The sequence below is a fragment of the Aythya fuligula genome, chromosome 23, assembly GCF_009819795.1.
Source record: "Aythya fuligula isolate bAytFul2 chromosome 23, bAytFul2.pri, whole genome shotgun sequence".
Taxonomy (NCBI): Eukaryota; Metazoa; Chordata; class Aves; order Anseriformes; family Anatidae; genus Aythya; species Aythya fuligula.
Genome location: NC_045581.1, coordinates 5,205,579 through 5,232,435, shown reverse-complemented (window position 1 = coordinate 5,232,435; position 26,857 = coordinate 5,205,579). Strand labels below are relative to the sequence as shown.

The window sequence follows — 26,857 nt, the reverse complement described above, 5'->3', positions numbered from 1 at the left end:
GTGGGATGACACCCGTTTCTCAGCAGCCGTTGCTGGTGCTGAACGCTAGGTGTTGCAGGCTTCCAGGCTCACGTTTTGCCATGTTCAGCCCCAGCGGCCAGCTGGCTTTCAGCATGCAGGCATGCGCAAAAAGCAGCTGCACACTAACTTCTGCTCCCATCACACGAATTGTGGATGTGAGCAGCTCCTGTTAGTGACAGCAGGAGTTTCCCTTGCTTGGTCCTGTTAGCGAGAAGTGAAAACACTTCTTTTGAATAGTTTCAATTTTTGTGGCTTTCTTCCATTACCTCATACAATTAAAACTCGGATTAAAAACCTGGTCACATTTTGCATTGTCTTGAAACAATGATACTGAGGTTTCATACTTTCTTATAAACTCATGCCACACACTCAGTGTTTTCACTTTTGTACGCTATTTGGGGAGAATAAGTCTAACATATATGGTTAAAAAGGGGTTGCTCTTCTCTCAAATTTCACTTGTTCTTAGGCAGGACCAAGAAAGGGGGTTATGAATAGATCACTTGCCGGTGTGACCCCACCAATCCTGTTTTTTTACTAGCAAGGCTCAGACCACAGCATCCTTTAAAATAAAAACTGCTAAGAAACGAATGCATTCCCCTGTTCTTTATTCTTCAATCCAGCAACAAGAAATGAGTTTTTAAAAAAGAAGAGCCTCCCCAGCCAAGGCATCTCGCCATAAACCCGCAAGGAGCTAATGACTGCCCTAGCACTGCAGGAACTCAACTAGTAAGGAATTTATTTCTTAATTGTGTGCTCTATTAGACGGCCTGAGGGTAGTGCTGTGAAGCATCTAACAGCTATGGTCCCTGCCTGCAGAGCATGTTTGGCCCGTGGGTCCTGCGACGTTTCTTGAGGTTGGAGGTTTCAGCCCCTGCTCACCTGTTTCATTTTCTGTTAAATTCTGTTCTTGCAGAGGAGAGTGGCCGCAGAGGAGAGCTGCGTAGCCCAATTTTGTCCTGAGGAGGGGATGAAGACGGAGGGCTCCTGCCCCTGGAGCTGAGCAGGGGCAGCTGATGTTTGTTGGGCTGCAATGAGACGAAAACCCCACACAGGAGCAGCGAGTGCTTCATGCCTGGCTCTGCCCAGGGGCTGCCTGAGGGCCCACACCTCACTCCGAGCTACCAGAGCCCATTCCACCTCAAGACACCTCATTAAAACCCTTTTAACTACCAGCTCCGCGTGGCTCCCAGCACATTTAAACCCCTCTTGGTAACGACCCCCACCACCCCCGTTATCCCAACACCCCCCACCACACACTTCAACCTCCCCATCCCCTTGAGGACCCCCATTTTTCCCCTTGAGGGGGTCCCCGTGTGTGTGTGTGTGTGTCCCCCTCACAAACCCCCCCTCAGTAGTATGGGGGGGGTCGGGGCGGCCCCAAAATGGCGGCGGCGGCGGGGCCGGCGGGCGCCGCCTTTGTTGGGCGCGGGGCCGGGCGGCGGCGCGTGCGCGCTGGGTGGCGGCGTGAGGCGGCGGCGGTGCGGCACCGGCCCCGGCCCCGGCCCCCGGCCCCCAACCCCCCGGCTTCTGCCCTGGCCCTGCCCGCGGCCCCCGGCTCGGTGCGGAGCCCCGCGTGGATGGGATGGAAGCGGGACCCTCGGGAGCAGGTCGGTGACTGAGGCGGAGCGGCTGAGGGGGCGCCGCCGCCGCCGCGAGGAGGGGTTGGCCCCGCTCCCCCCCACACACACACACCACACCACTCCGGGGGGCTGAGGGTGGGGGACTGGGGAGCCTGTGAGGGGTGTGGGGGCTCTGTGGGGCTGCACTGGGGGATCTAGGGTTGCCCCCGGGGGTTTTGGGGTTGCCCAGAGGGTTGTGGGGCAGCCCCGGGGGTTGTGAGGCAGCCCCGGGGGGTGCCGTCCCTCAGCCCACCGCCGCCCCCCGTTGCAGCTTTCTGAGGCTCCGGAGCCTCCCCCGCTTCCAAACGGGGGCTCCCGGCCTCCGCCTCGAGCTCCCCGCGGTCCCCCCGGGGCTCCCCGGGCGGTGGCGGTGCCAGATGCTCCACTTCGTGCCCCCGAGATTTGGGGTTTGGGGTTTTTGGTTACCTCAGCGGGCGATGCGGGGCCTTGCGCGGGGTGGGCGTCGTGCAGCGGGTCTGGGCTAAACCCACCATATCTTTAAATTCTTGCCTCATCCTTTCCTCATGATCTTAATCGAAGCCTAACGTGGAGCTGCCTGCGCGTCTTCGTTACCTTTCGGCTGCTGGAGGGGTGTTTGGTGCGGATTTGGTGCCCTCCTGGACACCGTGATTTAGCGACCAGCGTGGGGCTGGTGTGGCGTGTTCGGGGCCGATAGTGCCCCCGCACCCCGGCTCCATCTGGGAAACGCCGATAGCACGGCTCCCACCCCCAACACACACGCTATCAGGCTTCCTTAATTTTGGGAAGGTGCTTTAAAAGCTCTCAGAGGGGCTGAGGAGGATGGGGACATGCCAGGGTTCAGGCCCAGCCTATGTCTCCGCGCTGGGAACGGAGCCCTGCTGCCCCTTTGTTGGGAGTTTGCCCTTTTCTCCCCCAAATCTGGCTGTGGGAAGCCGGCTTCCTCAAGGCTCTTGGAGTGGGACCGCGCCGCCGGGGTCACCCTGCGGTGCCAGGAAACGTTTGTCCTGTGTAAGCAGGATGAGCGCCGTGCCTGCCTCCCGCAGCCCCTGCCGACGGTCCCCTTGGTGTGCTTTTAGGAATCAACCACGCTGGAGCCGTAACCTGTCAGGGTAATAAAGCACATGGGGGGAAAAAAGCCCCGCTCGGATGTGCTGAACGTGAAAATGTCTGGAAAGGCAGCAGAGGGGAACCTGGGAGATTTGCAGACGTCCAGGCAGCTGCCGGGGGAGGAACATGCGTGTGGCGGTTTTAAAAGCTAAACTTGGTTTTCCCCCAACTTGTAGTTTTCTTTATCCTTTGCAAACTTCCTAAATGCTGTTAATCTTAACAGTTGTCTTCCTGTGCTAAACCCTGCAAAAAACCCGAAGCTGGTCTGTCTGTTGGATCTCTTTATCTTCAGGAAACATGAACTCACATGTGCGTGTTTCTAGGATGGGATTATAGCAAGAAACAAAGCCAGGAGAAGCACCTTGCCTCGAGACATAGCGTGTACGATTTATCTTGAAACTCTTTCTGGAGTCTTTCTAAACCCAGCGAAGAACAAACTAGAGACAAATTATTAAAATGGCAGACGTTGAAAGGAAGACAATTCGGGCAGAAAAGCGCTGCTTTTTTGGCAGCACGGTGTTGAGATCTGTATCGGGGTTTTAACCTCTATTAGGGGAAGCTCCTGGGCTGCAGGTCCGTGGGGCTGCCCCGCAGACAGGACGTGGGCACAGCGAAACGTGATGGCGAAGCTGTCCTTGCCTTTTGTCCCGTCCCTTTATCAGGAGCTGGAGGCTTTCTTTGTCTGCTGCTCACAGATGTGCACTTTCTTCGCTTGGGCTTGGAAAGTCTACACCAGCGTACGCGAAACCCTCCTGGAAGAGGCCGGAGAGATGTTATCTGCTGCCCTTTCTAGGCACTGTTAGCGGAGACCCCGCGCTCGTGGTCGGTGATGAAAGGGACTGGAGGAGGAGAGCCTGGAGAGCGGAGCCGGCTGCCAGGCGCTGGCCCCTCTCCACGAGAGAGACAAACGCCTGCGTTTGGCCTGGGGACTGCAGGAGCAATACCTCTATTTCCACCTCTCTGGGCTCTGCTGATTGCTGCGGCGCTTCCTGCGTGTGGCAGGCGGGCGAGCTGCCTGCTGGGCTGCAGCGGGGTTTGGGGACTTGGGTTTCCCACTGGCGGCTGCCTTGGTTTGGTCAGAGGCACAAAAAGGTGGGCTGGGGTTCAGCGGGACAACCCTTGGGGGTCAGCTCATGCCACCGAGGCTCTGGGCTGTGTCTGGACCCCCTGCACCACGCTGCTGGCCCCAGAAACACAGAATTTGGTTCAGGATCCCTGTTAACAGCAGCGTGGAGAGAAAAAAACTCAACTGTTCATGGCAACTGTGATGGATTTGTGGTAGCATCAGTAAGTTCCCTGTAAGAGCCAGCCAGGCACAGGTATGAAACCCCTCTCTGGGTGTGCTGCAAGCCAGGGATTTCGCCAGCATCCTACTGAGGGGCTGCAGTACGAGTTCTTCAAATCCAGCCAGGATCCAACATCTCCAGCACCGTTTCCTTTATCCAGGGTTGTGTGGGCATCTCAGGTGACGAGATTCCTAGAAAATAACATACAATAGGCTTTGTTAAGTGGTAGTAATTGCAATGCAGCTTTGGGTTGAGCAAGGCAAGCACATCGTATAGGTTGGGCTCCTTTTCCTGCAGGGCTGTGCACCCCTCGGCTGACACAGGGCAGAGCCGTGTCCGCTCGGCGCTGGGGAGATTTTTAACCTGAGGCTCTCGGGTTCACCACCTGCGATTCCCCCGTAACCATGCCCTTTGCACAGCGAGATGCTCGGTGCAGGGGATACAAAGAAGGAAGCTGCTTTCCAAAGTAAATACCATGGTAAAACAGATCCGAAACAGCTTCGGGGGATTTCTGGGATCAGGCCAGGAGCAGCACCTGGTTGGGGGAGTCAGGGGGCATGGAAGTCTGGGTGGGAAGAGCTGAGATACAGAGAGCGCCTTCTGCACTCTGGGCTCTGTGTGACCGTGTCTGACGCTGCTTCTGGAGGTGCTAACTTTGGAAATTGGGAGCGGGTGTGCATGTGTCAGAAGAGGCTAGGTGGAGAAAACCTGGCTTGTGGAAGAGCGCTGACACCGGGGGAGTGGGGATCCTTTAAAAACAGCGAGGGAAATGGGAGAGAAAAGCCTGAAGCACCCAGAAATCCCTTTGATTTTTGGCTGTACCGTTTCCAGCTGGCTATTCCGGGGGCAGCAGCTAACGAATTTCATGACTTGGAGCCCGTCCCGCTGCGCGGGGCAGAGGGAGGCAGCGGGGAGAGCAGGTGCCGGGGCCGCCGGGAGCCGCGCTGCGCTCGCGGACGTGCGGCGGGTGCAGATGGGGCCGCACATCTGCGGGGACGAGCGGGACGGGGCTGCCCGGGGCCTCTGACGGGGACAGGGCGGCTCCTTGGCCTGGGGACACCGGGAGAAATGTCCCCAAGCCCCGTGGGTGGCGTTTCTCTTCCGTTTTGCCCGGGTCCGTGCAAGGCAGGAGCGCCAGCTCTGTCCCTGCTCTGTCTGCTCGCTGTGGTTGGCTTTCTTGCTGGCTGCTTCGCCTCCTGACGGGGAATTTTCCCTTCTTGGGGTGGTGTGTGGGGTTGATGTGTTGATTTAGGGTTTATTCAGGGTGAGGACGAACCACGCTGCGTGCCCAGAGCCACCTCCCTGCGCACACCCCAGCACCTTGCTCGCTCTCCTCGGATTCCTGGCGTCATTTTTGCGCTGTGGGTGCGTGGGGAGGGGGCCGTGGGATGGGGCCGTCCCAGACCCTCTGCGGTGATAAAACTCCCTTTTGTCTCGGCCCCATTCTCCCGGCCTCTCGTGTCTGAATGCGGCGGTGGCGAGGATTTCAATGACATGGTAATTTCATGCCTTTCCACCGGCAGCTTCGCCCCGGCGCGGGCAGCTGTTGGTCAGTGGGTCGCGGTCGCCAGCTGTTACAATAAATAACAGGAACCGAGCCTATTTCAGCAGGAATCACCCCAAAAAGAGGAGTTGCACCTTGGCGGCTCTACCCTCACCAACCCCAAGCCCAGAGGTGCCCGGGGGGCTCCCGACACATCCCGGGGGCACGGCTTTTGTGTGCCCCAGCCTGTGATTCCTCCCAGGCTGCTGAATTTCTGCTGGCAGGCGGATTTGCTCCCGCTCACTGGCTGCATTGTGCGGCACCACCAAGGCTCGCCCTCCAGCCCCTGGCCCTGGGCGCGCTCATTTACATGACAAAGTGGGAGCCTGCGCGGCTTTGCCATGGAGAGTTGAGGTATGCAGAGGAACCCCTCTGTCTCCCGGCTGTTTGGGTTGCTTTTTTTTTTCCCCTTCTGCCAAAGGGGGGACTCGCCGCCGGCCCCTTTTCTTCCCCCTTTCTGCTGCATTTCCCTACCGTGTCCTTGCAGCCCGCGGGGAGCAGCTTTTGGGACCAGCCGATGGATTTGGGGGGCTCGGGAGGGGGTTGCAGCAAGGCGGTGAGCACAGCGGGGCAGGGATGTGGTGTGGGGAAGGGTTAGTGCAGTGTGTGTGTTCTCCGGAGGATTTTGGGGTCTCTCCCATGTGGGTTGAAGGGGAAAGAGCCCAGCTGGAGGGCTTTGGGGTTGCCGGGTGCCTTCAGGTCTCCTCCCCTGCCCCGGCTGCCCTGGTGTTACCTTGCTTATAAATAGTGTCCTGGGCAGCTCCGCTGTGCCAGGCCAGGAGCTAACACCAGGAGATAACAGCTTTTTTTTTTTAAAGGCTTGGGATCTCAGAGGAATTTGGGAAGGGAAAGCAATTATCGGCTGTCCTTTGCTGGCGGGATGAGGCGATAACCCCGGGGCTGCAGCTGGGGGAGAGCTCCACGCCCCTGTCCACGTGTTGAGGTTCTGAGGGAGCGCTTGCATTGCTCGAGGCTGACTCCTTAATCTGTGGTTCATGGTCTTAATTGGGAGAGTTTCTGTTTTGTTATTTATGGGCCGATTTGGGCGGTGCTGCGCTGGAGGGGGCTTTGGGAGCTGTGCTTTATGGCCGTGCCCGGGGTGCCTTGGGAAAGGTGGAGGCTACGAGGACGCCACATGGGGCAGGTGCCCACAAACCCCCGACAGCTCTGTCTGGATCCTGTCCTGCACCACGCTTCTGGTCCTGCTGTCCCCAGCTGCTTCAGTTCCTCTCCGAGAGCCTCGGTGCCTCCAGGCTGCTCCCCTGCCTCCTCGGGGACGCAAAGCAAGAGGGAGCCACGGACACCAGGAGGTGCCGTCCTGCACGCGCACAGCTTCTGGGATCATCTCCTGGATCAGAAGGTCCCGAACAGGAGAGGGAATGACCGAATGCCAGCCCTGACAGCTGCAGAAGAGCAGCACGGCTCCCAGAGAGGCGGAGGAGAGCCACATCCTGCCCTCGCCCCCTGTGAGGGCCCGCGTGGGTTCGTGCTGGAAAGGCAGAGCAGGGAAGCGGAGGCTCCAGCAGCGCTGGCAAATACCTAGCTGATTGCTAACGACGATTTAAAAATGCATCAGCTTGCAGCCGGGGAGCTGGTGATTGCCAAGAAATATTCGTCGTGTGGAGACATGAATTACACCGCGAGTAGCTCATCAGAAAAATCGGTTTCTTAAAAGAAGCCGCCTCGGGAGTGCAGCTCACCCTTTTGCTGCCCTCCCCGGCACGAGGAGCTGGTGGGGCCAGGGAATTGCCGTGCTCCAACCCAACCGGGAGCCCCTGCGTGTGTCCTGAGCCCCCGTGTTGGCCCTGGAGATCCTCATGGTGCTCGTTGGCTGCTCGAGTCGTGTGTGGGTGATGCCTTCTGCAACCCGTGGGTGAATGGCAGAGCTGGGGTGCTGGGTTTCTGCCGAGCGAGGGTTTTCCAGCCCTGTTGTCCCCATTGTCTTGTCCTCGTTGTCTTGTTTGGCTCTGAAGGCATTCAGCACCCCTGTGAGTTTCCACACGGGACAGCTCAGGGCTCCTGCTTCACCTGCTGAGAAGCAAAAGCGAAGAGCTGGCGGTGCAGCCAGTTAACCAGGCGCTGCCACCAGCAGTGGGACACGATTGCAGGCTTAAAATGAGATCAGCTGGGTCTGTCGGGCATCACTGCCTGCAAAAACCAAAGGCAGCGGGGGCAAACACGCTCTGCTGCTGCTCCTGGTTCTCCAGAGCTCCAGAGACCTCAGGAGGCTTCACGCCGGTACAGCTGCAGCGCCCCTGGGGTATTCGCCGGGGTCCTGGTGGCATTTCATCCAGGGAAGCCTTGCAGAGGTCAGGTGTGAAACTGAAAAGCAAATTTGAAGTTCAGTTTGCTGGTCTGGTATCTGGTACGTTTAGCCTGAGGTTGAAATTGGGATTTAAAAAGAACCTGGAGGGGAGCGAGGGGTGCTAAGAGCGCCATGTGTTGCGGATCCCAAATTGGAGCTGGGTGCTGTTTGGGGTTGGCTTTGACAGTTGGCCATCCAGATGGAGTGCTCGGAATATCTCACAGGCTGCGTGCCCTGCACCCGGCCCAGCTGGCTGAAGACCTCGCTAGGTTTTAGAAACAAATAAAAGACGCAGACGGGGATAGGTAGGGATCGGGGAAGGAGCAAGAAGGGCAGATCTTGTTTAAAAAGCAGCACTGAATGTTTTATGGTCCCGTGCTGGCACCCATCCCTTCATCCTCAACTCCAGAACTTCGTTAGTAAGTGTCTGTAACAAGCCTTGAGGAAAAAACTGGTGCACCCCTTTTATGGATTTGGGCATAAAAAGTGGGCATTGGGATTATTTTTGGCTACCTCCCATAAACCAGATGAGGTTTGCATTAAAACATTCTTCATTTTCTCTGTTTTCTAGCAGCAACTTCCCCAGAGTTCGCCTTCCTCACCAACCTGAGTGCTGTTGAACAGCAGCTGGGGAAGGGAGGAAGGGACAAAAGAAAGTTCAGGTGCTGGGGTTGGGTTATTTTGTGACCTGGAGTTGGAAACACAGTCATTAACAACCCGGATGAAATCAAAGCAATGTCACCCTGCAAAATCTAGCCATTAATGCAGCGCAGGCACAGTAACAGGTAACGGGCTGGGAACAGAGTCCCCCTGGAGCCCTGCGACCCCACAAGGCCGGTGCCTCCGTGCCCCTGCGTGGTGCTGTCGGGATCCGGGCTGTTTTTACAGCTCTTCTGGTCCCAAAGCTCTGGTCCCCAGAGCCCGGCGTGGGACATCCTCGGTGTCACCGTCACGAGGGTCGGCCTGCGGGATGGGGAGCCCGGGGGCTGCCACCCCGAGGAGCTGCGGGCAAGGAAAACAAGTGGCAGCTCTGGAAGGCCTTGATCGAAGTGGATCATCACTGATTCAGCGTGCCGGGCTCTGCTGGGTGATCGGGTGAAGGTTGCTGCTGCTGGAGGGCTCCTGGCCGGGTCGAGGCCGTCCTTGCTTTTAAACCCAAGAGCTGGAGAGTTTCTTCTGCTGTTGCGCTTCTTTACAGATCGTGGTGTTCCTCGTGTGATTTGGGAGGTGAAGTGCAGCTTGGAGGCAGCGCGCTGGCTGCTTTCAAAGCCCTCGTAGTGTGGAAGTGAAGCACAACGAGTCTTCTGGTGTCGGGAGAAGCAAAGCTCCGGGCAGAAAATTGAGCTAGGGCTGTGCCTGGGCATGGGACGTGTGCTTGGAAGTCCTCTGCTCCTTCCGAGCCCTGTGCTGCTGCCACTCGCAGCCCTTTAGGGAACGTAACGAGCTCCTTTCCCTAATGCAAAGGGGAAATTATTTATCTGCTGGGTAGGTAGGTTGACATCAGAGCAGGGGGCAGAGGCAGGGCAGGAGCAGGGCTCTGGGTGCTGCCGTGTGGAGCTCCTTCCACCTCCTGCTGCCGTGGTGCCAGCTCTGCAGCTGCTGCCTCGCGCCCTGGCTGTGAGTTTGGGACGTGGTGACGAAGGGCTGTGGATTTGGTGTCGTCTGACCGGGTGCTGGAGTTTCTCGCAGCCCTCCTGAGCCCGGTTTTGTCTCCCCGCAGCTGCAGGCGCATACCTGCCACCCTTGCAGCAGGTATTTCAGGCGCCGCGTCGGCCCGGGATAGGAACCGTCGGGAAGCCCATCAAGCTCTTAGCCAACTACTTTGAGGTGGACATCCCCAAGATCGATGTGTACCATTATGAAGTGGATATCAAACCCGACAAATGTCCACGCAGAGTCAACAGGTAAGGCAAGTATTAGAGGTTTTGGCCCTCGCTTCCCACCTCCAGTTTCCTTGTGGAGACACAATAAGCGCCTTTGTCCCTCTTTACCCGTGGAAATCACCAGGGTGACGTTGTCTGTGGCTGCCTTTGCCCTCTCCCTGTGCTGGGGTGGTAAAACAGTGCTGGAAGTGGTGCTGGGGCCCTGCGGGAAGCCGTGCTCGTGCCCAGCACAGGCCTGGGCACTGTGTGCTTGGATCCTTTCTGTGCTGGGCTCGCAGCACTGCCCAGCGTCCCCAGATGGCTGAACCTCGTGAGCTGCGTCCGCACGGCAGCATTTGTTCCTGTTCCTGATAGCTTAGGAGGTCCTGAACCTCACCACAGTCCCCTGCTTCTTCAAAGCAGCTGTGCTATTTTGGCAACGATCACGGATTTTAAAAATAGCAAGCCCCAGATCTCGGGCCATCGCCTGCTTTTTATTTATTTTTTTTTTTCTTTTTCAATTTTGTAGCTTTTTGTTGCTCTTTTCGCTCCCTTTCCCCTCCTGCCCCTGGCCTCCCCTCGAAGGCCAGCGAGCAGATGCTGGAGCTGCTGTTCCCTGTGCTCTTGGCAGCCCGTGCTGGCGAGTCCCTCCCTCTCGCCCTCCTGGCAAGCACGGCGGCTTCGCAGCCAGCTCCAGCGCGCGTGGGGGCACATTGCTGCGTGCTGTGTGAACTTGTTCTGCTCAACCTGATTTAACCAGCCGTGGACTGAGGCGTGTGGGTGTTCGTGTGGGGGCCCTCTTGCCTGGGAGAGATCTGGCTCTGCCGTCCCTTGGCCCGCAGCGCTGCAGCGAGAGCCTGGAGGTGCCCCAGGTGGAGAAGCTCGGGACCGGGCAGGTCACAAAAGGGCTGTGAAGATGCTGGCAAAACAAACCTCGCTCCTCTCTCCCCCGTGTCCCTCTTTCTTGCCTCTGCTTGTCTGTGTAGGGAGGTCGTGGAGTACATGGTACAACACTTCAAACCTCAGATCTTCGGAGACCGAAAACCAGTCTACGATGGGAAGAAAAACATTTACACAGTCACGGCCTTACCTATTGGAAATGAGAGGGTAAGAGGGGGGTGGGGGACCCCATGCAGGCATGCATGATGTGCCATGTGCACCCTAACCCTAAAACCCTAACCCCAACCCGCTAAAACCAACCTGTGTCTCCTTGTGCTGTGGCCCTGAAGCCCTGTGGCAATGCCGTGATCGCTCCCGTTCCCTCCGCAGGTTGACTTTGAGGTGACAATCCCCGGGGAAGGCAAGGACAGGATATTTAAGGTCTCTATCAAGTGGATGGCCATTGTGAGCTGGCGCATGCTCCACGAAGCCTTGGTGAGCGGGCAGATCCCCGTCCCCTTGGAGTCCGTCCAGGCGCTGGATGTTGCGATGAGGCACCTGGCTTCCATGAGGTACCTGCACCTGGGGGGGGGGTGGAGGTGGGCACTGGGGGAGGCAGGACCCTGCCGCGTCCCCCAGGGGCACCAAACGTGCTGGGGAGGGGCTGTGCTGGGGGAGCTGGCTGTCCTTGGCAGGCTGTTGTGGCTGGACTGCTCTTCAAGGACTCTGGGGAGGCTGCGTTGTGGGCGTTGTTGCAGGAGCCGTAAATGCTCCTGCAACAGAAATAAATGGGGGCGTGCAGCAGGGCCACCAGGGCAAGCGATGGCTCTGACAGGCTGGGGGTGCCTCGTGGTCGGTGCCTGTTGTCTGATGTGGTGTCCCCTCGCTTTGCAGGTACACCCCCGTCGGCCGCTCCTTCTTCTCCCCCCCTGAAGGCTATTACCACCCCCTGGGAGGCGGCAGGGAGGTCTGGTTCGGCTTCCACCAGTCCGTCAGGCCTGCCATGTGGAAGATGATGCTCAACATTGATGGTGATGTATTTTTCATGCCAACATAAACACTTTTTCTCTCCAGCATGCCCTGCACAGTCACGTTTGCTCGCAGAGAGCAGCACAGGCCAGGTCCTAGTGTCTCTTTGGGTTGGGGGCTTCTCTTTTAGGGTCTGTACAATGGGAGCCAAACCTCCGGTGGTGAATGAGGTGGGGTGGGGGCCTGCAGTGGGGCTGGATGTGTTCGGGGAGGCTGCAGCTGGCCTGCTCTTGGGTCGGGTCCCTCTGTTGGAGGAGAGCAGAGACTCATCGTGGTATCTGTCCTGCAGTGTCCGCAACGGCCTTCTACAAAGCCCAGCCTGTCATTGAGTTCATGTGCGAGGTGCTGGATATCCGGAACATCGACGAACAACCCAAGCCACTGACAGACTCACAGAGAGTGCGGTTCACCAAGGAGATCAAAGGTAGAGCCCTGGGGTGGCACTAGGGGACTGTCACAAACACTGAGCTCAGTAAATCAGCTCGTCTTCTGCACCCAGCCCTGGCACCAAGGGAGGGGACACGGGTGCACCTTAAAAATGCCTCCTGGTCACCGTTGCCTCCCTCGCTGCACTTCACAGGCATCTGCCAGCCTGCCTGCTCTGCAAACTGTTAAATCTTTTAAGGAAGGTGTTTGCAGCGTCACGGGGAAGTTGGGCAGAAGGGAATTGCTCCCTCATTTACCAGTGATTCTGCTGTGTCTTTCTGTCTCGCATCAGGCCTGAAAGTGGAGGTCACCCACTGTGGGCAGATGAAGAGGAAATACCGCGTGTGTAACGTTACCAGGCGGCCGGCCAGCCACCAGACGTAAGGCGGGTGGGAAGATGCCCTTGGAAAAATCTGCGCTGTTCTCCTTTTTAGCAGCTGCTGGTAGCGTTAGGGAGAGCTGGAGGGGGAAAACTCCAGCCCGTGAGAGCAAAAGGCGCTGTGCTTGGCCCTCTGCAGCAGTTCTCTGTGCCGTGCTGTCATGCGCCGTGAAGCTGAGCGGGATGCAGAGGGTGGGAGCGGAGAGGATGCTTTGTCTGGCAGGCAGCACGCTGCAGAGGGCGGGAGTGAACATGCCAGGAACTGTCCTAGTTTTTACCTCTGAGTTTGGTTTTCTTCTTGCTTAAAATAGACGCTGCCAGAGCAAAAGCTTTGTCAAGGAATAAAGCAATCCCCTGCCGTTAAATTATTTGCATGTGGGCCAGGGAGCCCCCTCTGTGTTGGGGGGCTGTAGACCAGGTGCACCCCATGCTTCTCTAGGGCTGAACTGCTCCCCCCCGGGGTCTGCAGCACCCCTGCAGGGAAAGGGAGGCAGAAGCACCCCCTGTGCTGAGCTGTGGGCTGTCTGCAGCCCGTGGGCATTTCCAGGGCAGGTTCTGCCTAGCCTGGCGCTGGCAATAAAGGGGAGACACTGGGATGGTGAGTGTGTGGGGCGGGCAGGTTCCACGCTGCATCCCCATTTTCTGGTGCTGTCGGGTGAGGTTGGGCAGCGCACGCTCCTGCTATTGATGGCCCAGAACCACCCAGCCCTGCGCTGGGGAAGTTTTAATTTTTCTCCTAGTTTTAAAGTGAGCTGTACCTCCTCCTGCCCGTCACATTTTCCTCCCCCCTGTAAGTGTTCAGGAGCTGGTTAGCCTTTGTCTGTAGCTCAGCTCCCAAAGAGGGCACGAAGCACAGAAGCCCTTGTGAGTGCCAGTGTGGCTGTATTTATGTACCTGGCAGTGGCATGTGTGGCATGTCCTGTAATAAACATTTACCCTGATTAGCAGGATTAGTGAGGGAGAGCTTTATTTAGGGCCCTCAGTCTCACGCTGGGATCAGAGTATTCCTTCCTTGATTTCTGAAAATGCTGCTCTTCTGCTTGTTATTTTTCTTTGTGGTAGCTCACGGTGGGGGCCTCCCAGTTCCTTTTCTTTCCAGCCAGAGTAAGTAGTGCTTGGGGTGTGGAGGTGTCTCTTCTGAGTAGGTGCATCCTTCGTGTCCTGCCCCTGCCAGGTTTCCCCTGCAGCTGGAGAGCGGTCAGACAGTGGAGTGCACAGTGGCTCAGTACTTTAAGCAGAAATACAACCTGCAGCTGAAATACCCTCACCTACCCTGTCTCCAGGTTGGCCAGGAGCAGAAGCACACGTACCTGCCCTTGGAGGTGAGTGCCAGCGCTGCGCCGTTGGGCTTTTGGGCACCACGAAAAGCAAAGGCAGCGGCCTCTGGCCTTTGGTGGCATGACAATATTCTGCAGCTAATTGTAATGGGTGTTAATTGCAGCAGTGACCTGGCAAGAGCTGTTTTTAAGAAGTGAGGGATGAGAGCGTGCTGTAAAGATGCCATTCTCGTGCAGCTGCAGGCTCATCACCTCTGCTTTGGGGCTGGCTGCTGGGTCTGAGTGCCTCACATGTTCCTAACGCGTGGCTGCTTGCTTTCCCCTGCGTGCAGGTGTGTAACATCGTGGCAGGCCAGCGGTGCATCAAGAAGCTCACAGACAATCAAACGTCAACCATGATAAAAGCCACAGCCAGGTCTGCCCCGGACAGGCAGGAGGAAATCAGCCGCCTGGTACGTGCCCCGGCGTCGAGGTTTCCTCATCAGGCTGGGCTCTGGTGGCAGGCTGGGGCACTGTGGAACAGTCCTGCTCCTGAGCTGTCCTGCAGAAGGCAGCTTCAGCCTGCTCAGGAGGTGCTGGTGGGATTTAGGGCTTGGTTATTCCTTTCCTCTCACTGAATCCCACATCGGAGCTGCCTGTAATGGTCGCTTGTACAGGAGAACACCGCTCAAAGTGACCGTGGAAACTCATGTGCAGCAAATTCAGGTCCTCACGTTGATGGAACCTGACACAAAGGGAGCTGGGACTAAAAATAGAAAAAACAAATTAGAGAAATGACTTCAGCTCCAGACATGTGGGGACTGTGCATTATCAGCCCGTGGTACGGGAACTCTGTGTCCCCAGGTCTGCCTGGGGCGAGCAGGGGAACGATAAACCTGGCTCCAGCAGTGGATGGACAGGATCTGGGTAATGGCCCCGTTGTCCAAACCAATGTCTCTGGGCTTTGGAAGCTGGGGACATTTGATATTCCTTCTGGGACCTTTGATAACAGCGTCTTGCCGGTCTGAACCTTCCCGTTGAAGCCGTAAATCTTAGGAGCAGCCTCTGCTCTTGGCTGCATTGGTCAGCTTGTTCAAAATCAGGTCACCCCTGGGTCACTTTGGAGGGCAGAGTTTGGCCCTTTGTGTTAAATTGCCCTTACCAAGAGGACCTCAGCACCATAGAGAAAATATTTTGTGCCCGTGTTTCACGGTCAGCTGAACGCTGTGTGGGATGAAGCAGCTGGTCTCACTCCCTCCCACTTGCCCTTCCTTCCCTCTGCAGATGAAGAATGCCAGCTACAACCTGGATCCGTATATTCAGGAGTTTGGGATCAAGGTGAAAGACGACATGACGGAGGTGACGGGGAGAGTCCTGCCAGCACCCATCCTGCAGTACGGAGGCAGGGTAAGCAGGGCCGTGCCGGGGGTGTTCAGATGTGTTGTGCAGAGATTCCTCTGCAGCAGAAAACCCCAATTTTAACTAAAACTTGTGCTACCTTCAGGTTTGTAGGTTAGAGCTGGAATTTTTTATTGCAGTGCCTTGGGTTTGTTTGTTTTCTTTTTGTGTGTGTTTTGTAACATGACTCTTCTGAAAGTTGGAGCCAAAAGTAATGCAGTGACAAGAAAGGGGGCGGAAAGAGAGGGATGTTCAGAGTCAGGCTTGGTCATCCTTCCACGTGTTTGAGATGTGGTTGGGGTTTGTGCCCACACCCAGAGGGACACCCAGGACTCGCTGCCTCGTGGTGCTGCACAAGAACAGCTCAGGTGTATTTTCCATCACCTCGGAGCAGCAAAGGTTCTGAATTACCATTCTCTGAGTGCCGTGCTAGTCCCTAGAGGTGCAGGGAGCTGCTTTGAGCAAGCCCAGCTCTTGAGGATGTGCAGCTTCATGATGGGGAGCACAGACACGACACGTGTGCTCCCCAGGGGCTGCCAGCATGGGGCTGGAGCCTCTTGGTCCTCATGGCTGGAGCCTCGAGGTCCCTGCCTCGTGGGACGTGGCCTCTCAGTGCTCTGACCGTCTGTTTGCCTTGCAGAACCGAGCCATTGCAACTCCCAACCAAGGCGTGTGGGACATGCGAGGGAAGCAGTTCTACAACGGCATTGAGATCAAAGTCTGGGCGATTGCCTGCTTCGCCCCACAGAAGCAGTGTCGAGAAGAGGTGCTGAAGTAAGGAAACGGGCAGCCCGCGAGGGTGGGAAGAAGCAGGGGGAGATGTGTTGGCGTGCAGGGCAGCCACCCTGCTGTTCCCAGCCCCAGGCTGCACTTCCCTTATCACTGACATCGGATCTCTGCGCGGCTCAGCTGCTTGCTGGTACAAATTTGATCCAGGTCCGGACTGGGTGTTCAGTGTTGTTTCTTGTTAGTTTATCCGGAGTGCCTGACTGTTTATCCTGGCTGCAAACAGCCCCTGAGCCGTCACGAAGCCTGCCAGGTTAAAGTTAGCACATCATCACTCTCAGGCATGTGGACTGACAGTCAGTCTCTCCGCAGTCTATCCTTTACATCAGGTAGCTGCAGTTTCTTGCGCTGATGGTGTCAGCCAGAAAGCCAGATACGCTGTGTCGAGCTCCTCTGATCTGAATTTCCTCCAGGGGAAGCTGGATGGGTTGTGAGGAGATTTAGTTAAAAGTTTCTGTAACACCTCGAGAGCTCAAAATTGAGTTTAATTTAGCAAATGAACTTTCTGTCCTACTTCAGATTTACCTTGGAGTGGTTTCCTTTAGACTTTTAAGAGTTTAAGTCAGAGAAGCAGTCACCTTGGTCTGGGGTTCTGCTGGGGACCCGGCTGTCTCCTGACCAAGGGTGGATGCATCGAGACGAGCATTTTGTTTGGCTCTTCTGGCTGTGTTTAACACTGTTATGTTTTGGGGTGGTTTGGAGCCTCTGGCTCCAAAGCTTCTGCATCTGCAGGAGCTGGGTGCAGGTGGGAGTGACACAGAGCTCCTCTTGCCACCCTTTTGGGGCAGGGGAGTGCTGGCAGAGCTGGGAGCCCTGCACTCCCGGTGGCTCTCCCTGCCTCAGATTTATCCTTGGTGACCTGGAGTACAGCTGAGCTCGAGCACACCAGATAACATTGTCTGGTTTGGTAAGTGCTGGCTTGCATCAGCTTTGCAATCACCTAGAAATCAACAGTCCCAGGGAACGGGTCTGCTCCCCCTTCTTATGAAATTACCTACATGGGAATAGCTTACAGCTCCTTCAGTCCTTAGGAAAAATCTTTGCTGTGGGTAAGAGAGCATTAGGAGAGGACGTTTGGGCTCTCTTGGAGTTGCTGGATGCTGTAAGATTGCAGGCGTGGTGGTGTGATGGGCCCAGCTCTGCCCCGTGCTGTGGTGTGGAGGGGCTGACTTCTCTCTCCTCCTGCAGGAACTTTACGGACCAGCTGCGCAAGATCTCCAAGGATGCCGGGATGCCGATCCAAGGCCAGCCCTGCTTCTGCAAATACGCCCAGGGTGCAGACAGCGTGGAGCCCATGTTTCGGCACCTCAAGAACACCTATTCAGGGCTTCAGCTCATCATTGTCATCCTGCCGGGGAAAACACCGGTGTACGGTGCGTCTGGGGCAGGGGCAAGGAGAGGGGGAGGAGAAGGGTTTTGCTCTGGCTCTGCTCTCCCACTTTCTCCCCTATTTTTGAGGGTCACACTGGGAGGCTTTGCTCGTTGCCTGCCTGTTCACGTGCTTCCTCTGCCTGCAGCCGAGGTGAAGCGTGTTGGGGACACCCTCTTGGGAATGGCCACGCAGTGTGTCCAGGTCAAGAACGTGGTGAAAACCTCCCCGCAGACCCTTTCCAACCTCTGCCTCAAGATCAACGTCAAGCTTGGCGGGATCAACAACATCCTTGTGCCTCACCAGCGGTTCGTATGGCTGCTGCCTGTCCCAGCTTTAGGGGTTTGTTTCCAGTGTCCCTCCTGACCTGCTGCCTTTGGGCCACTGCAGTGCTGCCAGCATGGTGTTCCCTGAGGATTATGGGACCCGCAGGCTGCTCTGTAAAGCAGCTGTCTGAAATGTAGGTTTGCAGCCCGTCTTTGCCTTGATGTGCCTGTGCCCAAGCTAGAACCCAGAGAATCAAAACGTCCTCTACGTGATTTTCTTATCTCTGTTGGGCTGAGCATTGCCCTGAGATGCCCCAAAAGGCTGATTGCTGCTTTCTCTCCTTTCCCACCAGCTCTGCAGTCTTTCAGCAACCCGTGATCTTCCTCGGGGCCGACGTCACCCACCCGCCAGCAGGAGATGGGAAGAAACCCTCCATAACAGCTGTGAGTCCCTTCCCGAGGCTGGCCTCAGGGTCTGATAGCCCTGAAGGGAGGCAGGAGCTGGAATAGGAGTTGTGTGTCCGTGAAGAGGCTGTGGTTTTGAGGAGCCACTGGGAGAGCTGGCAGCAGCCGGGAGAGCTGGCAGCTGCCAGCAGATGGGGCTCGTGATGTGCTGGGCCCGGTCAGACAGGGCCTGGAGGGAGCTCGGCGCTGCTGCTGTGCTCCCTGGGGCTGGAGGAGGCATCACTGCTGGCTGCAAGCACCTCTGGGAGGCACCTTCCCCGAGAGGGAGAGCAGGGACTGGAGATGGGGGAGAAATGGGGTGACTTTGCTAATTTACCCCAAGGAAATACCGAGCATCCACGGAGTGATGTGACACTCAGCTGCCGGTGGGGCTGGCTGCGAGCTCGCGCCCTTTGGGAGCCTGCAGGACGTTGTCCTTGTGCTCCTTGCAGTGAAGGAGAGTGTCAGGTTCTCACAGCATCTGTTTTAATTAAGCATGTCAGCATTTTCCTATTCAGTTCTTAGCTTTCCAGGACTCATAGCTCAGGTTTTCCATGGCATGCAAATGTCTCTGTAGGAGTGTTTTTTTTTTTTCTTAATTAAAAGGGGTTGGGAAATGCTTTTGGCTGTTTGCTCATAGGTGTGGGTGGGACAGGGCAGTCTGTTTCCTGGCGGCGGTGCTTCCACTCTGAAAACACTTTGTGTTTTTCTGTACAGGACCGCTGTGGTTTCGTTTTATTTTCCTTAATTTTCGTAAAAGCTTTTTCAGAGCTGCAGGGGAGGAGAAGGGTATAGACTTGGCCTTAATCTTCTCCTTGGTGCATTGTTAATAAGATGATAGGAAAGGGTCCAGCTCTAGGGCTAAAGGAAACATTTCTGCTGAGCGTTTCAGCTCCGACAGCAGCCCAGAACCCAGAGCTCCTTTCACTAAGCAAAAACGAAACCCGTGCTGAGGGTGGGGGCCGTGGGCTGGGCTCCGTGCCACAGAGGATGTGGGGCTGTGGTGCTTTCCCTGCTTGGGTGGGTGGGATGTGGACCACGCAGCAGCGTCCCGCTGCCCTCAGAGCACCCGGGCAGCGTGTCAGCGTGTCACAGCGTGGGCTAAAACCCGCCTCGGCGCCGTGACTCACGCTGTGCCCCCACCCCTGCGTCACGGCTGAGCCTGGCTGCCCTCAGCCTCTGCGCCTGACGTCTTTGGGGTGTCCCCTCCGGAGCGCCGGGCTGCGCTGGGTGACTCCTGCAGCGGAGCAGGGCACGGGGACGTGATGGTGGCAGCCGCTCTTTGCAGGCATTTACCTCGTTTGGTCGCCTTTTGGGCAAAGACCTCCCGGCACCCCAGCGTGGGCAGGGTTGTTTTGCTCTTCCCACAGTTGGAGAAGGGCTGAGCTCCCTGCTCGGCCTGTAATAAAGACCTAAGTGGCTTTTACAGCGTGGTGATGGTGGGGATTTGTACCTGGGGGTGTCATCGCCCTGGTGGGACAGCAGAGCAGGGTTTGGGTTGAGCTGCCCTTTGTGGAAGCCCAAACCCACAAGTGAGGGATGGAGGGAGAAGGGTTGCAGCCCCACTCCCCTTTCACCCCTCTGCTGCTGAGCAGGAGCAGGGACAGGGCAGTACCAGCCCCGCGTGGCTCAGTGGTGCCAGCCCAGCCATCTCACTGGAAATTCCTGCAAATGCCCCAAGGGGCACTGCAGAGCATGAAACCGGGCTGTGACTGCCACCAGGGTTGCCCTTTCTGGCCTGCAGTTGTCTTCGTGGTATTTGCCATCCCATCTCCTCATCTGTGAGCTCAGGGTGCTGCCCACGGCCAGCTGTGGGTGTTGGAAGCAGTCAGAGAGCTGGGAAAGTCCCAAATCTTCCCCGTCCTTCCCCTGGTAACCTGTAAGCCTTGCCTGCCTCTGTCCCTGCAGGTTGTGGGCAGCATGGACGCCCACCCCAGCCGGTACTGTGCCACGGTGCGCGTGCAGCGTCCTCGCCAGGAAATCATCGAGGACCTGTCCTACATGGTGAGGGAGCTCCTCATCCAGTTCTACAAATCCACCCGCTTCAAACCCACCCGGATCATCTTCTACCGTGACGGTGTTCCCGAGGGGCAGCTCCCGCAGGTGAGGACCATTTGCATCCTCCTCGGCCAGCAGAGCTGGGGCCTGCAGCTCTGTGGGGCAGCCTGGCAGCCTGCAGCCAGAGGAGAGGGGCTTTTTAAGGCCCCAAGTTCACCTCACTAGGATTTCCGTTGCCTGAAATTGCCGGCTTTTGCTGAAATGCTTCATGCGTGCTGGTGGTGTTGGGCTGATTTGGCTGCGGGGAGCTGGGCCAAAGAATTGCAGAGCTGGTGCTGGGCATCTGGCAGTCACTGAGGACGTGCTTGGCAGCACGAGGGCACCAGGCAGTCGGTGCTTTGAAGCATCTCCCGAGGCTAGCTTTGAGCACTCTCCTCTTTTTCCACTTGTGTCTGGGGACGCGCAGTGCTGCCAGACGCTCGTGGATGATGAGATCGGATCTCCTGGTCCCTGTGCTGCTGCCTAAACCTGCGCTGGCTGCTGTGGCTTCCCTGAGGGCGGGCAGGGACAGCTGGGTGCAGAAACCAGCTGCTGCATCCACTCACTCTGTGCGTGCTCTTGTCTCTTCAGATCCTTCACTACGAGCTCCTAGCGATCCGTGACGCCTGCATCAAACTGGAAAAGGATTACCAGCCTGGCATCACCTACATCGTCGTGCAGAAAAGGCATCACACCCGGCTCTTCTGCGCAGACAAGAACGAGAGGGTGAGTGGCAGGGCCGGAGGGGGACGTCTCCTCGCCAGCTTTTAGGGAGAGTCAGCCCTGGACTTCACCGAGCGGAAAGCTCGTTGCTGGCAGGCAGAGCTCTTTCTTGAATCAAATCTGCTGCTCAATTGACTCCCGTATCCATGTGGATTAGGCTGCTTCTAGAAACCCAGACAGCTGTTTGCTGTTATTATGAGTTACTGGGTGCTGATGATCCTGGTGACTCTCTTGAAATAGCCTCTGTCAGCTTGCAAACATCTGTTGTTTTGGTGATAGCTGCAGCCGCTGACGTTGTGACAGGATGAATAACCCCTTGCTTGCTCACAGCTAGTTCATGTGTGCTTTGTGTGTGCTGTGCTCACTGCCTGATCTATATTTAGGGTTTAAATCTCGTCTAACCAGACTCTGGCTCTCCCTGAGCATGAAGACTTAATCTTGGGAACTAAGGACCATTTTTGACCAGGGTGTAAAAGCCCTGGTGTCTTATGTCAAAGGCTCTAGTGTACTCTCTGCAGAGATTCCTGGAGTTTTACTCACTTAATCCTCACTTCTGCAGTGGGATGGGCCAGTGCCCAGCCCTCACCCTGCCTGCTTTCCTTTTTTTATAGTTTGCTCTCTGTCTATGTCATGCCTGGTGTTGATGCTCGCAGAAAATGCTGGCAGGCCTGTCGGGGCAGGGAGCAGAGCGGGATGAGCTGCTTCTCTTCCCTCCAAGCGGAGTGGTGCCCTCAAACTGAGATGCTGAGATGGGGGACCCTGTGCTGTGGCCCTAACGCAGAGCAGGTGTTGCAGGCAGTGCTCCGGGCAGCTGGAAATAATCAAATTGTGCAGTGCTTGGATCTCTCTTTCTATTCCCTGTAGATTGGGAAGAGTGGGAACATCCCAGCCGGAACAACAGTGGATACAAACATCACCCACCCCTTTGAGTTCGACTTCTACTTGTGCAGTCATGCAGGCATTCAGGTACCGTGCTGCAGAGCTGGCTGGTGTGATGCTGCTGTTTTTCTTTGCTTGTTGCTGCAGATTGCATCTCATCTATCTTTTGGGGCCCTCCCTGGAGACACGGGCACTTGCTCCAAGCTGCCATTGCAGCAGTTTGGGTCAGCAGGTGCCAGGTGGCGTGGCCGCTGCATTCTGTGGCCTGCGCTTGGTTTCTCTCCTGGAGCCAAGGATCTCTCCTCTGAGAATTTCCTTCTTCGGAGCGGCCAGTTCAGCAGCTTGTCAGCTGGGGCCTGAGCACGCCGGGCTCACCGGTGCGCCTGGTTGTCAGCAGGGACCTGTTGTCTGCCCGTGGGCGGGAGAGCTGGGGCCAGCCGGCCCTGGAGGAGGCGGCTTGCTTCACAGCTGCCTTTCTTCAGGCAGCCAAGATTAGTCAGAAACTGTACAGAAGAAATTGCACTCACTTAATCTACAGCTGTTTCCGCAAGAGAGGCTTTTTGGCATCCTCTCCTGCTGTGAGGACAGCAGGGAGCTGGCCTGCTTTGGTGGGGAGCTGTGGGGGGAGCTTTGTGCTGGCGCAGCGCGCGATGCCGTGCGGTGGCAGGGACCTGGGGAAGCAGCACGGAAGCACCAGCAGTGCCTGGGCATGGTTTGCACGTCAGTGCAAAGTGCTTCCCTGCCTCACATTCACACGTGGGGCTCTTAAATTTGGGAAGCACGGACCTCTCTCCTGCTCGGGCTGCTTTGCTGTCTCATTTTGATTGAAGAGGAGGGTGATCGGGATACAAGGGAGCTGGCTGCGGGCACGGGCAGCACCTTTCATTTCACCCCGTTCCCTCTCCTCGGCAGGGTACGAGCCGGCCGTCCCATTACTACGTGCTCTGGGATGACAACCGCTTCACGGCGGATGAGCTGCAAATCCTCACGTACCAGCTGTGCCACACGTACGTGCGCTGCACTCGCTCCGTCTCCATCCCGGCCCCGGCGTACTACGCCCGACTGGTGGCCTTCAGAGCGCGGTATCACCTCGTGGACAAGGAGCACGACAGGTGAGAGGGCTGCTCCTGAGGGCTCACGGAGGGCAAAGCCTAGGGAGGAGCAGTGGGGCACGAGTACCCTACTTTTGGGTCCAAAAGAGGCTGAATCAGAGCAGCTCTGCAGATCTGCCCATAGCTACGTCCTCTTAGGTCCCGGTCTAGGAGGAAATGGGGATCAAGGAGGGTTAAATCCAGATCCCATCCTGAGCTCATCCTGGATCTGGAGGAGCATCCCTGGGGTGTTTGAGCACTACCAGCCACTTCGACGTGCTGGAATCACCGCAGTGCTGGGCATAGTTCACACCTAGCATGGGGGAGAGGTGCAAAAGCAGGCTCAGATGTCCAAGGGGGTTTCTCACTGTGCCTTGGGGGGGAGTATTAAATAATTACACAATGATTTTCTTGCGCTTTCAGTGGCGAGGGCAGCCATATATCTGGACAGAGCAACGGCAGAGACCCCCAGGCCTTGGCGAAGGCTGTGCAGGTTCATCAGGACACTTTACGTACCATGTACTTTGCTTGAAAGCCTAACTTTTGTTACCTCACTCAAGAAAGCTTTCAGATTTGTAGGAGCCATACAAAAAAGGAAGCATTGGGACACCTTGTTTTTTTTTCCAATGAGAAATCACTGCAGGGCAGGCAGCGTCGATTTGAGGCAGGAGACCAGCACCACGGGACAGAAAAGATCCAACACCTTCGTAGGATTGGAAGAGACTGATTATTTTTTTAATTTTTTTCTGGCTTTGCAAAATTTTGACCTGACCAAACACATGAAGGCATTCGAGGAAGGGATAAAACTCCCAGGAGGCGGAAGCAGGTTTTCATTTTTAAGATGCAATACTATAGACTCCTGACTGTGAAATGGCGGATTTGGTCCTCCGTTGCCCACCAGGCGCTGGTAGGTATTTTTTGTGGGGGTTGGGGGGAGGGGATTTTTAGAGCCTTAAAACAGAAGACTAGATTTATAAAACTAATATTTTAGAATATGAGATGCTTTAATGGGTTAAGGGGGAAAAACAACTAGTTTATAGGAGAATTCTAACACTAACAGTTCCCCGCCCCCGAATAATTCCCCCCATATAATGTAAGGCACCCTAGCACTTAGCTCAGAACTGAAAACTGTCTTCCTCGTGTTAAAAGCTAGTTAGCTGCTGCCACTTGAAGCAACAGTCACAGACTTTTCCATGGGTGAGTGCCTTACTATGATGCTGCAAAATTTCAATGTTTTTAATCTTGTAAGGAAAATAGTAATCTTGTCTTGATGGTGGTCCATATTTCCATCGGAAGGAGTTAATTTCTATGGTCCTAAGTTGCAGTTTGTGTTAGATCACGACCTCATGGTGGTTAAACTCCATTGAAAGATGTGCACTTTCATATAGGACACGTTTAATGGCTGCTGACCCATTTTTGTTTCCAATGTACTACTTGTTATTTAAAACTGTTTCTGACAAATGGGGGCATCGTCATCCCATGAGGACAGAAATCGCTATCAATTTTTTTTTTTTTTTCCTGAATTTCTATGATGGACACCGGAATTTTTTTACTAAACATTATTTTTATACGATACCGAGTCTGTTGCCAAAATCCACAAGTCATTAACATGCTCAGAGTTTACATCACCGCACTTCCTGAGGCTGTGCGCTCACGCCAGAGATTTCTCATGTTTCCTGTCCGATGAGTGTGACAAACTGCAGGCCGGGCAGCTCCGGGGTACTCCTCAGCACCCATCTCCCTCGCACCATGTGCCTTCGACACATGCCTGCCTGGGGCCGGCTGCTTTCGGAAGTACCGCGTACCCCGGCGTCAGCACCTCCAAACCGGCACCGTGTCTGCTGCTAGGTTTTGCTGCTCTTCATGTCACGGTCTCACTGATTTCACGCGCAGGGTTTTTCTTCCCAAAGCACACCACATGGGTTCCTTAGTCAGAATTGCGAAATCCTCATTATTGTCGGGGGGGAAACTCCTACTGATTTGTGTTCTTTACAGGAAAAAAAAAAAAGCCTTTTTTTTCCCAACAATAACGTAGTGACTGCTTTTCAGACTCATTTTGCTGCACAGAATGACCATAATGCACAGCAGGGCAGTAGTAGCAACTCATTACCGATATCAGGTGGGCAGATTATCTGGTTTTTGATATGAAAGGTGCTCACAAAGCTTCCTTCAGGAGGAAGAACCACGTGTGCACTCCTACCAGGCTCTTTCAGGGAAGAGCTGTCACCATTTTACTGCCAAGAGCGAACGTGTTTTCAAAGCAGCTCTATCCCAAGCACTGCCCCTTGTCAGTACGTGTGGATAGCAGCACAGCTTTTAGTTCTGTACTTTCCGATGTTTAAACTCGCCTTGCCTTCATGAAATCCGCAGTAGTCATGTTGGCCCATTAATCTGTCCTAGCAGCAGGAATTCACTCTACCTGTTTTCTTTCTGGGCAACATATTTGTGAAAAACGAAGACATCACTATGCTATGCAAACTAAGTGCTGAGCCCACTGATGTCACCTTCTGTGAAGATCCTACATTTAGCACAGTTGTATTTTTGTCCTCAAGACTACAGTATTTGGCTCATATTCTCCTTTGCACCTTGTGTCAAACTCCGCTGCTGTCTATCTGCGAGGTGGTGGGGAGGAGACCAGGAACTCTTCGTGGTCGGTAGGGTAGCGAACTCTTAGGGAAGCTTTTAGAGAGCAGGGAACGCGTCAACACTAAGTGTCAACATGAGAAGCCTACATTCCTCTACACAAGTGCCTGCATAGTGACACAAATTCAGCACCTCTCCATTTCATCCTGGGAATTCTGGCTTGTGTGCATTGAAAGCAAAACGATCTCAGAGAGGCTGTACCTGCTCGCGTCGCGCTAGAAAGCCCCTCACTAAGAATAAAACCGGGGTTCAGGCCAAGGTTCTCTCTGTAAATCAGTTTGTTCACCAGCATTACAACGGAAAGCACCTGGTTGCTGCTCTGCAGCAAGGGGCAAAGGTATTTTGGTTTCTAGTTTTTAGTTTAGTGTTTTAGTTGGGTCTAGACTTCTGAAATGTCTTTTAGTAGCTGTGGCATAGCACATGCCATTTTTAACCATTTGAAAAGAGATAGCGTGGGCATTTACAGAAACAGCTTGTTGCTCTGTAACAATTTTTTTTTTAACCTTGAGACTTGAAATGTAAAATGGACCTTTAAGATTTGCACTCATTTGTAAGGTGGCTGTTCATAGAAAACTATGAATGAAGACTTGCTGATGTAGCACCTACTTTTAACAGCAATTTTAACTACACAAAAGCTTCACAGCTTCTGAAACTCTCAGCTGTTGACTTGCAGATCATGTTCTGCCCTTATTTCACCCTCTGCGTTGGGTTTTCATGGTTTTGAATAAATACAAAAAAAGCCAAACTAGTAGCTGCTGTGCCCTTTAAACCCTATTTCCACTTTGAAGAAATTTAGAAGGGGTTTGAGTTACCCGCATGTTTTCTATAACGGACTATGCACTGTACCTTCTGCGCGGCTCCAGCATTCGATATTTCTACCCTTTTCTCGTCCAAGATGCAAGTGAAAAACTGCATGTTGAGGTGCTGTGCATTTTGGTACCCCTAGCGGATAGGTGTTAACCCAGCTACATATCAGGACTTGTAGTTAGCCGCAACCTCCACGTGAACATCCCCAACGGCTCCCGAGTCTCTGCCTTCTCAGTGCGCACGTGTTCCTTCAGCGACTGGAACCATCGCCAAGTGCATGCGGTCCTGTGGGAAGAGGAATCGCTTTCATTTACCCGTCAGTTGTTGAATGCTGTTTGTTTTCCCTGATCTCCTATCGGAACGTAAACGGGGGCGCGAGGGCAGAGCAGCCCTCGCCCCAGAGCTTCCAGGGCAGTCGGGGGGGGGTTCTGGTGCTTGCAAGCCTCTGACCTGCTGCCTGGTGTCACAAAGCCCGAGTGTTCAGCGTTGCCTCGTGGAAAGTTTTCTTCTTGGAAAATTAGTTAACAAAATAAAAGAATGTCATTCTTTCAGCAAGGGAAGCCAGACAGCTCTGGACAGCAATAAACGAGTGAAATTCATATCTTGCCTGAGTGATTTGCACTTCAATAGTTGTGAAAGAAAATTGATGGGGACTCCAGTGCTTTTGTGTTCAATTCTAGCCCCTTTCGTACCTCCTTTATACGAGCAAGTGTTGGACTG

The 26,857-nt window shown here is 55.2% G+C and overlaps 1 protein-coding gene across 1 annotated transcript; it reads left to right on the top strand.

The window, feature by feature from the left end:
* Positions 1-1,577: 1,577 nt before the first annotated feature.
* On the top strand, positions 1,578-26,857 carry LOC116498009 (protein argonaute-1). Its single transcript, XM_032202148.1, has 19 exons — positions 1,578-1,628; positions 9,584-9,767; positions 10,712-10,832; positions 10,995-11,176; positions 11,499-11,635; positions 11,923-12,057; positions 12,352-12,439; positions 13,613-13,760; positions 14,048-14,167; positions 14,979-15,101; positions 15,733-15,866; positions 17,067-17,251; positions 17,396-17,555; positions 17,867-17,957; positions 19,866-20,060; positions 20,586-20,720; positions 21,582-21,683; positions 22,509-22,708; positions 23,111-26,857. Exons 1-19 carry the CDS (start codon positions 1,604-1,606, stop codon positions 23,217-23,219), a joined length of 2,574 nt encoding a protein of 857 aa, XP_032058039.1. The 5' UTR covers positions 1,578-1,603; the 3' UTR covers positions 23,220-26,857.

Bases quoted from the DNA above. Each gene is read 5' to 3' on its own strand.
- LOC116498009 (XM_032202148.1), top strand. From the start codon at position 1,604: ATGGAAGCGGGACCCTCGGGAGCAG. The intron at 17,556-17,866 runs GTTCGTATGGCT...CTTTCCCACCAG, and splicing joins ATCCTTGTGCCTCACCAGCG to CTCTGCAGTCTTTCAGCAAC. The intron at 20,721-21,581 runs GTGAGTGGCAGG...TATTCCCTGTAG, and splicing joins GCGCAGACAAGAACGAGAGG to ATTGGGAAGAGTGGGAACAT.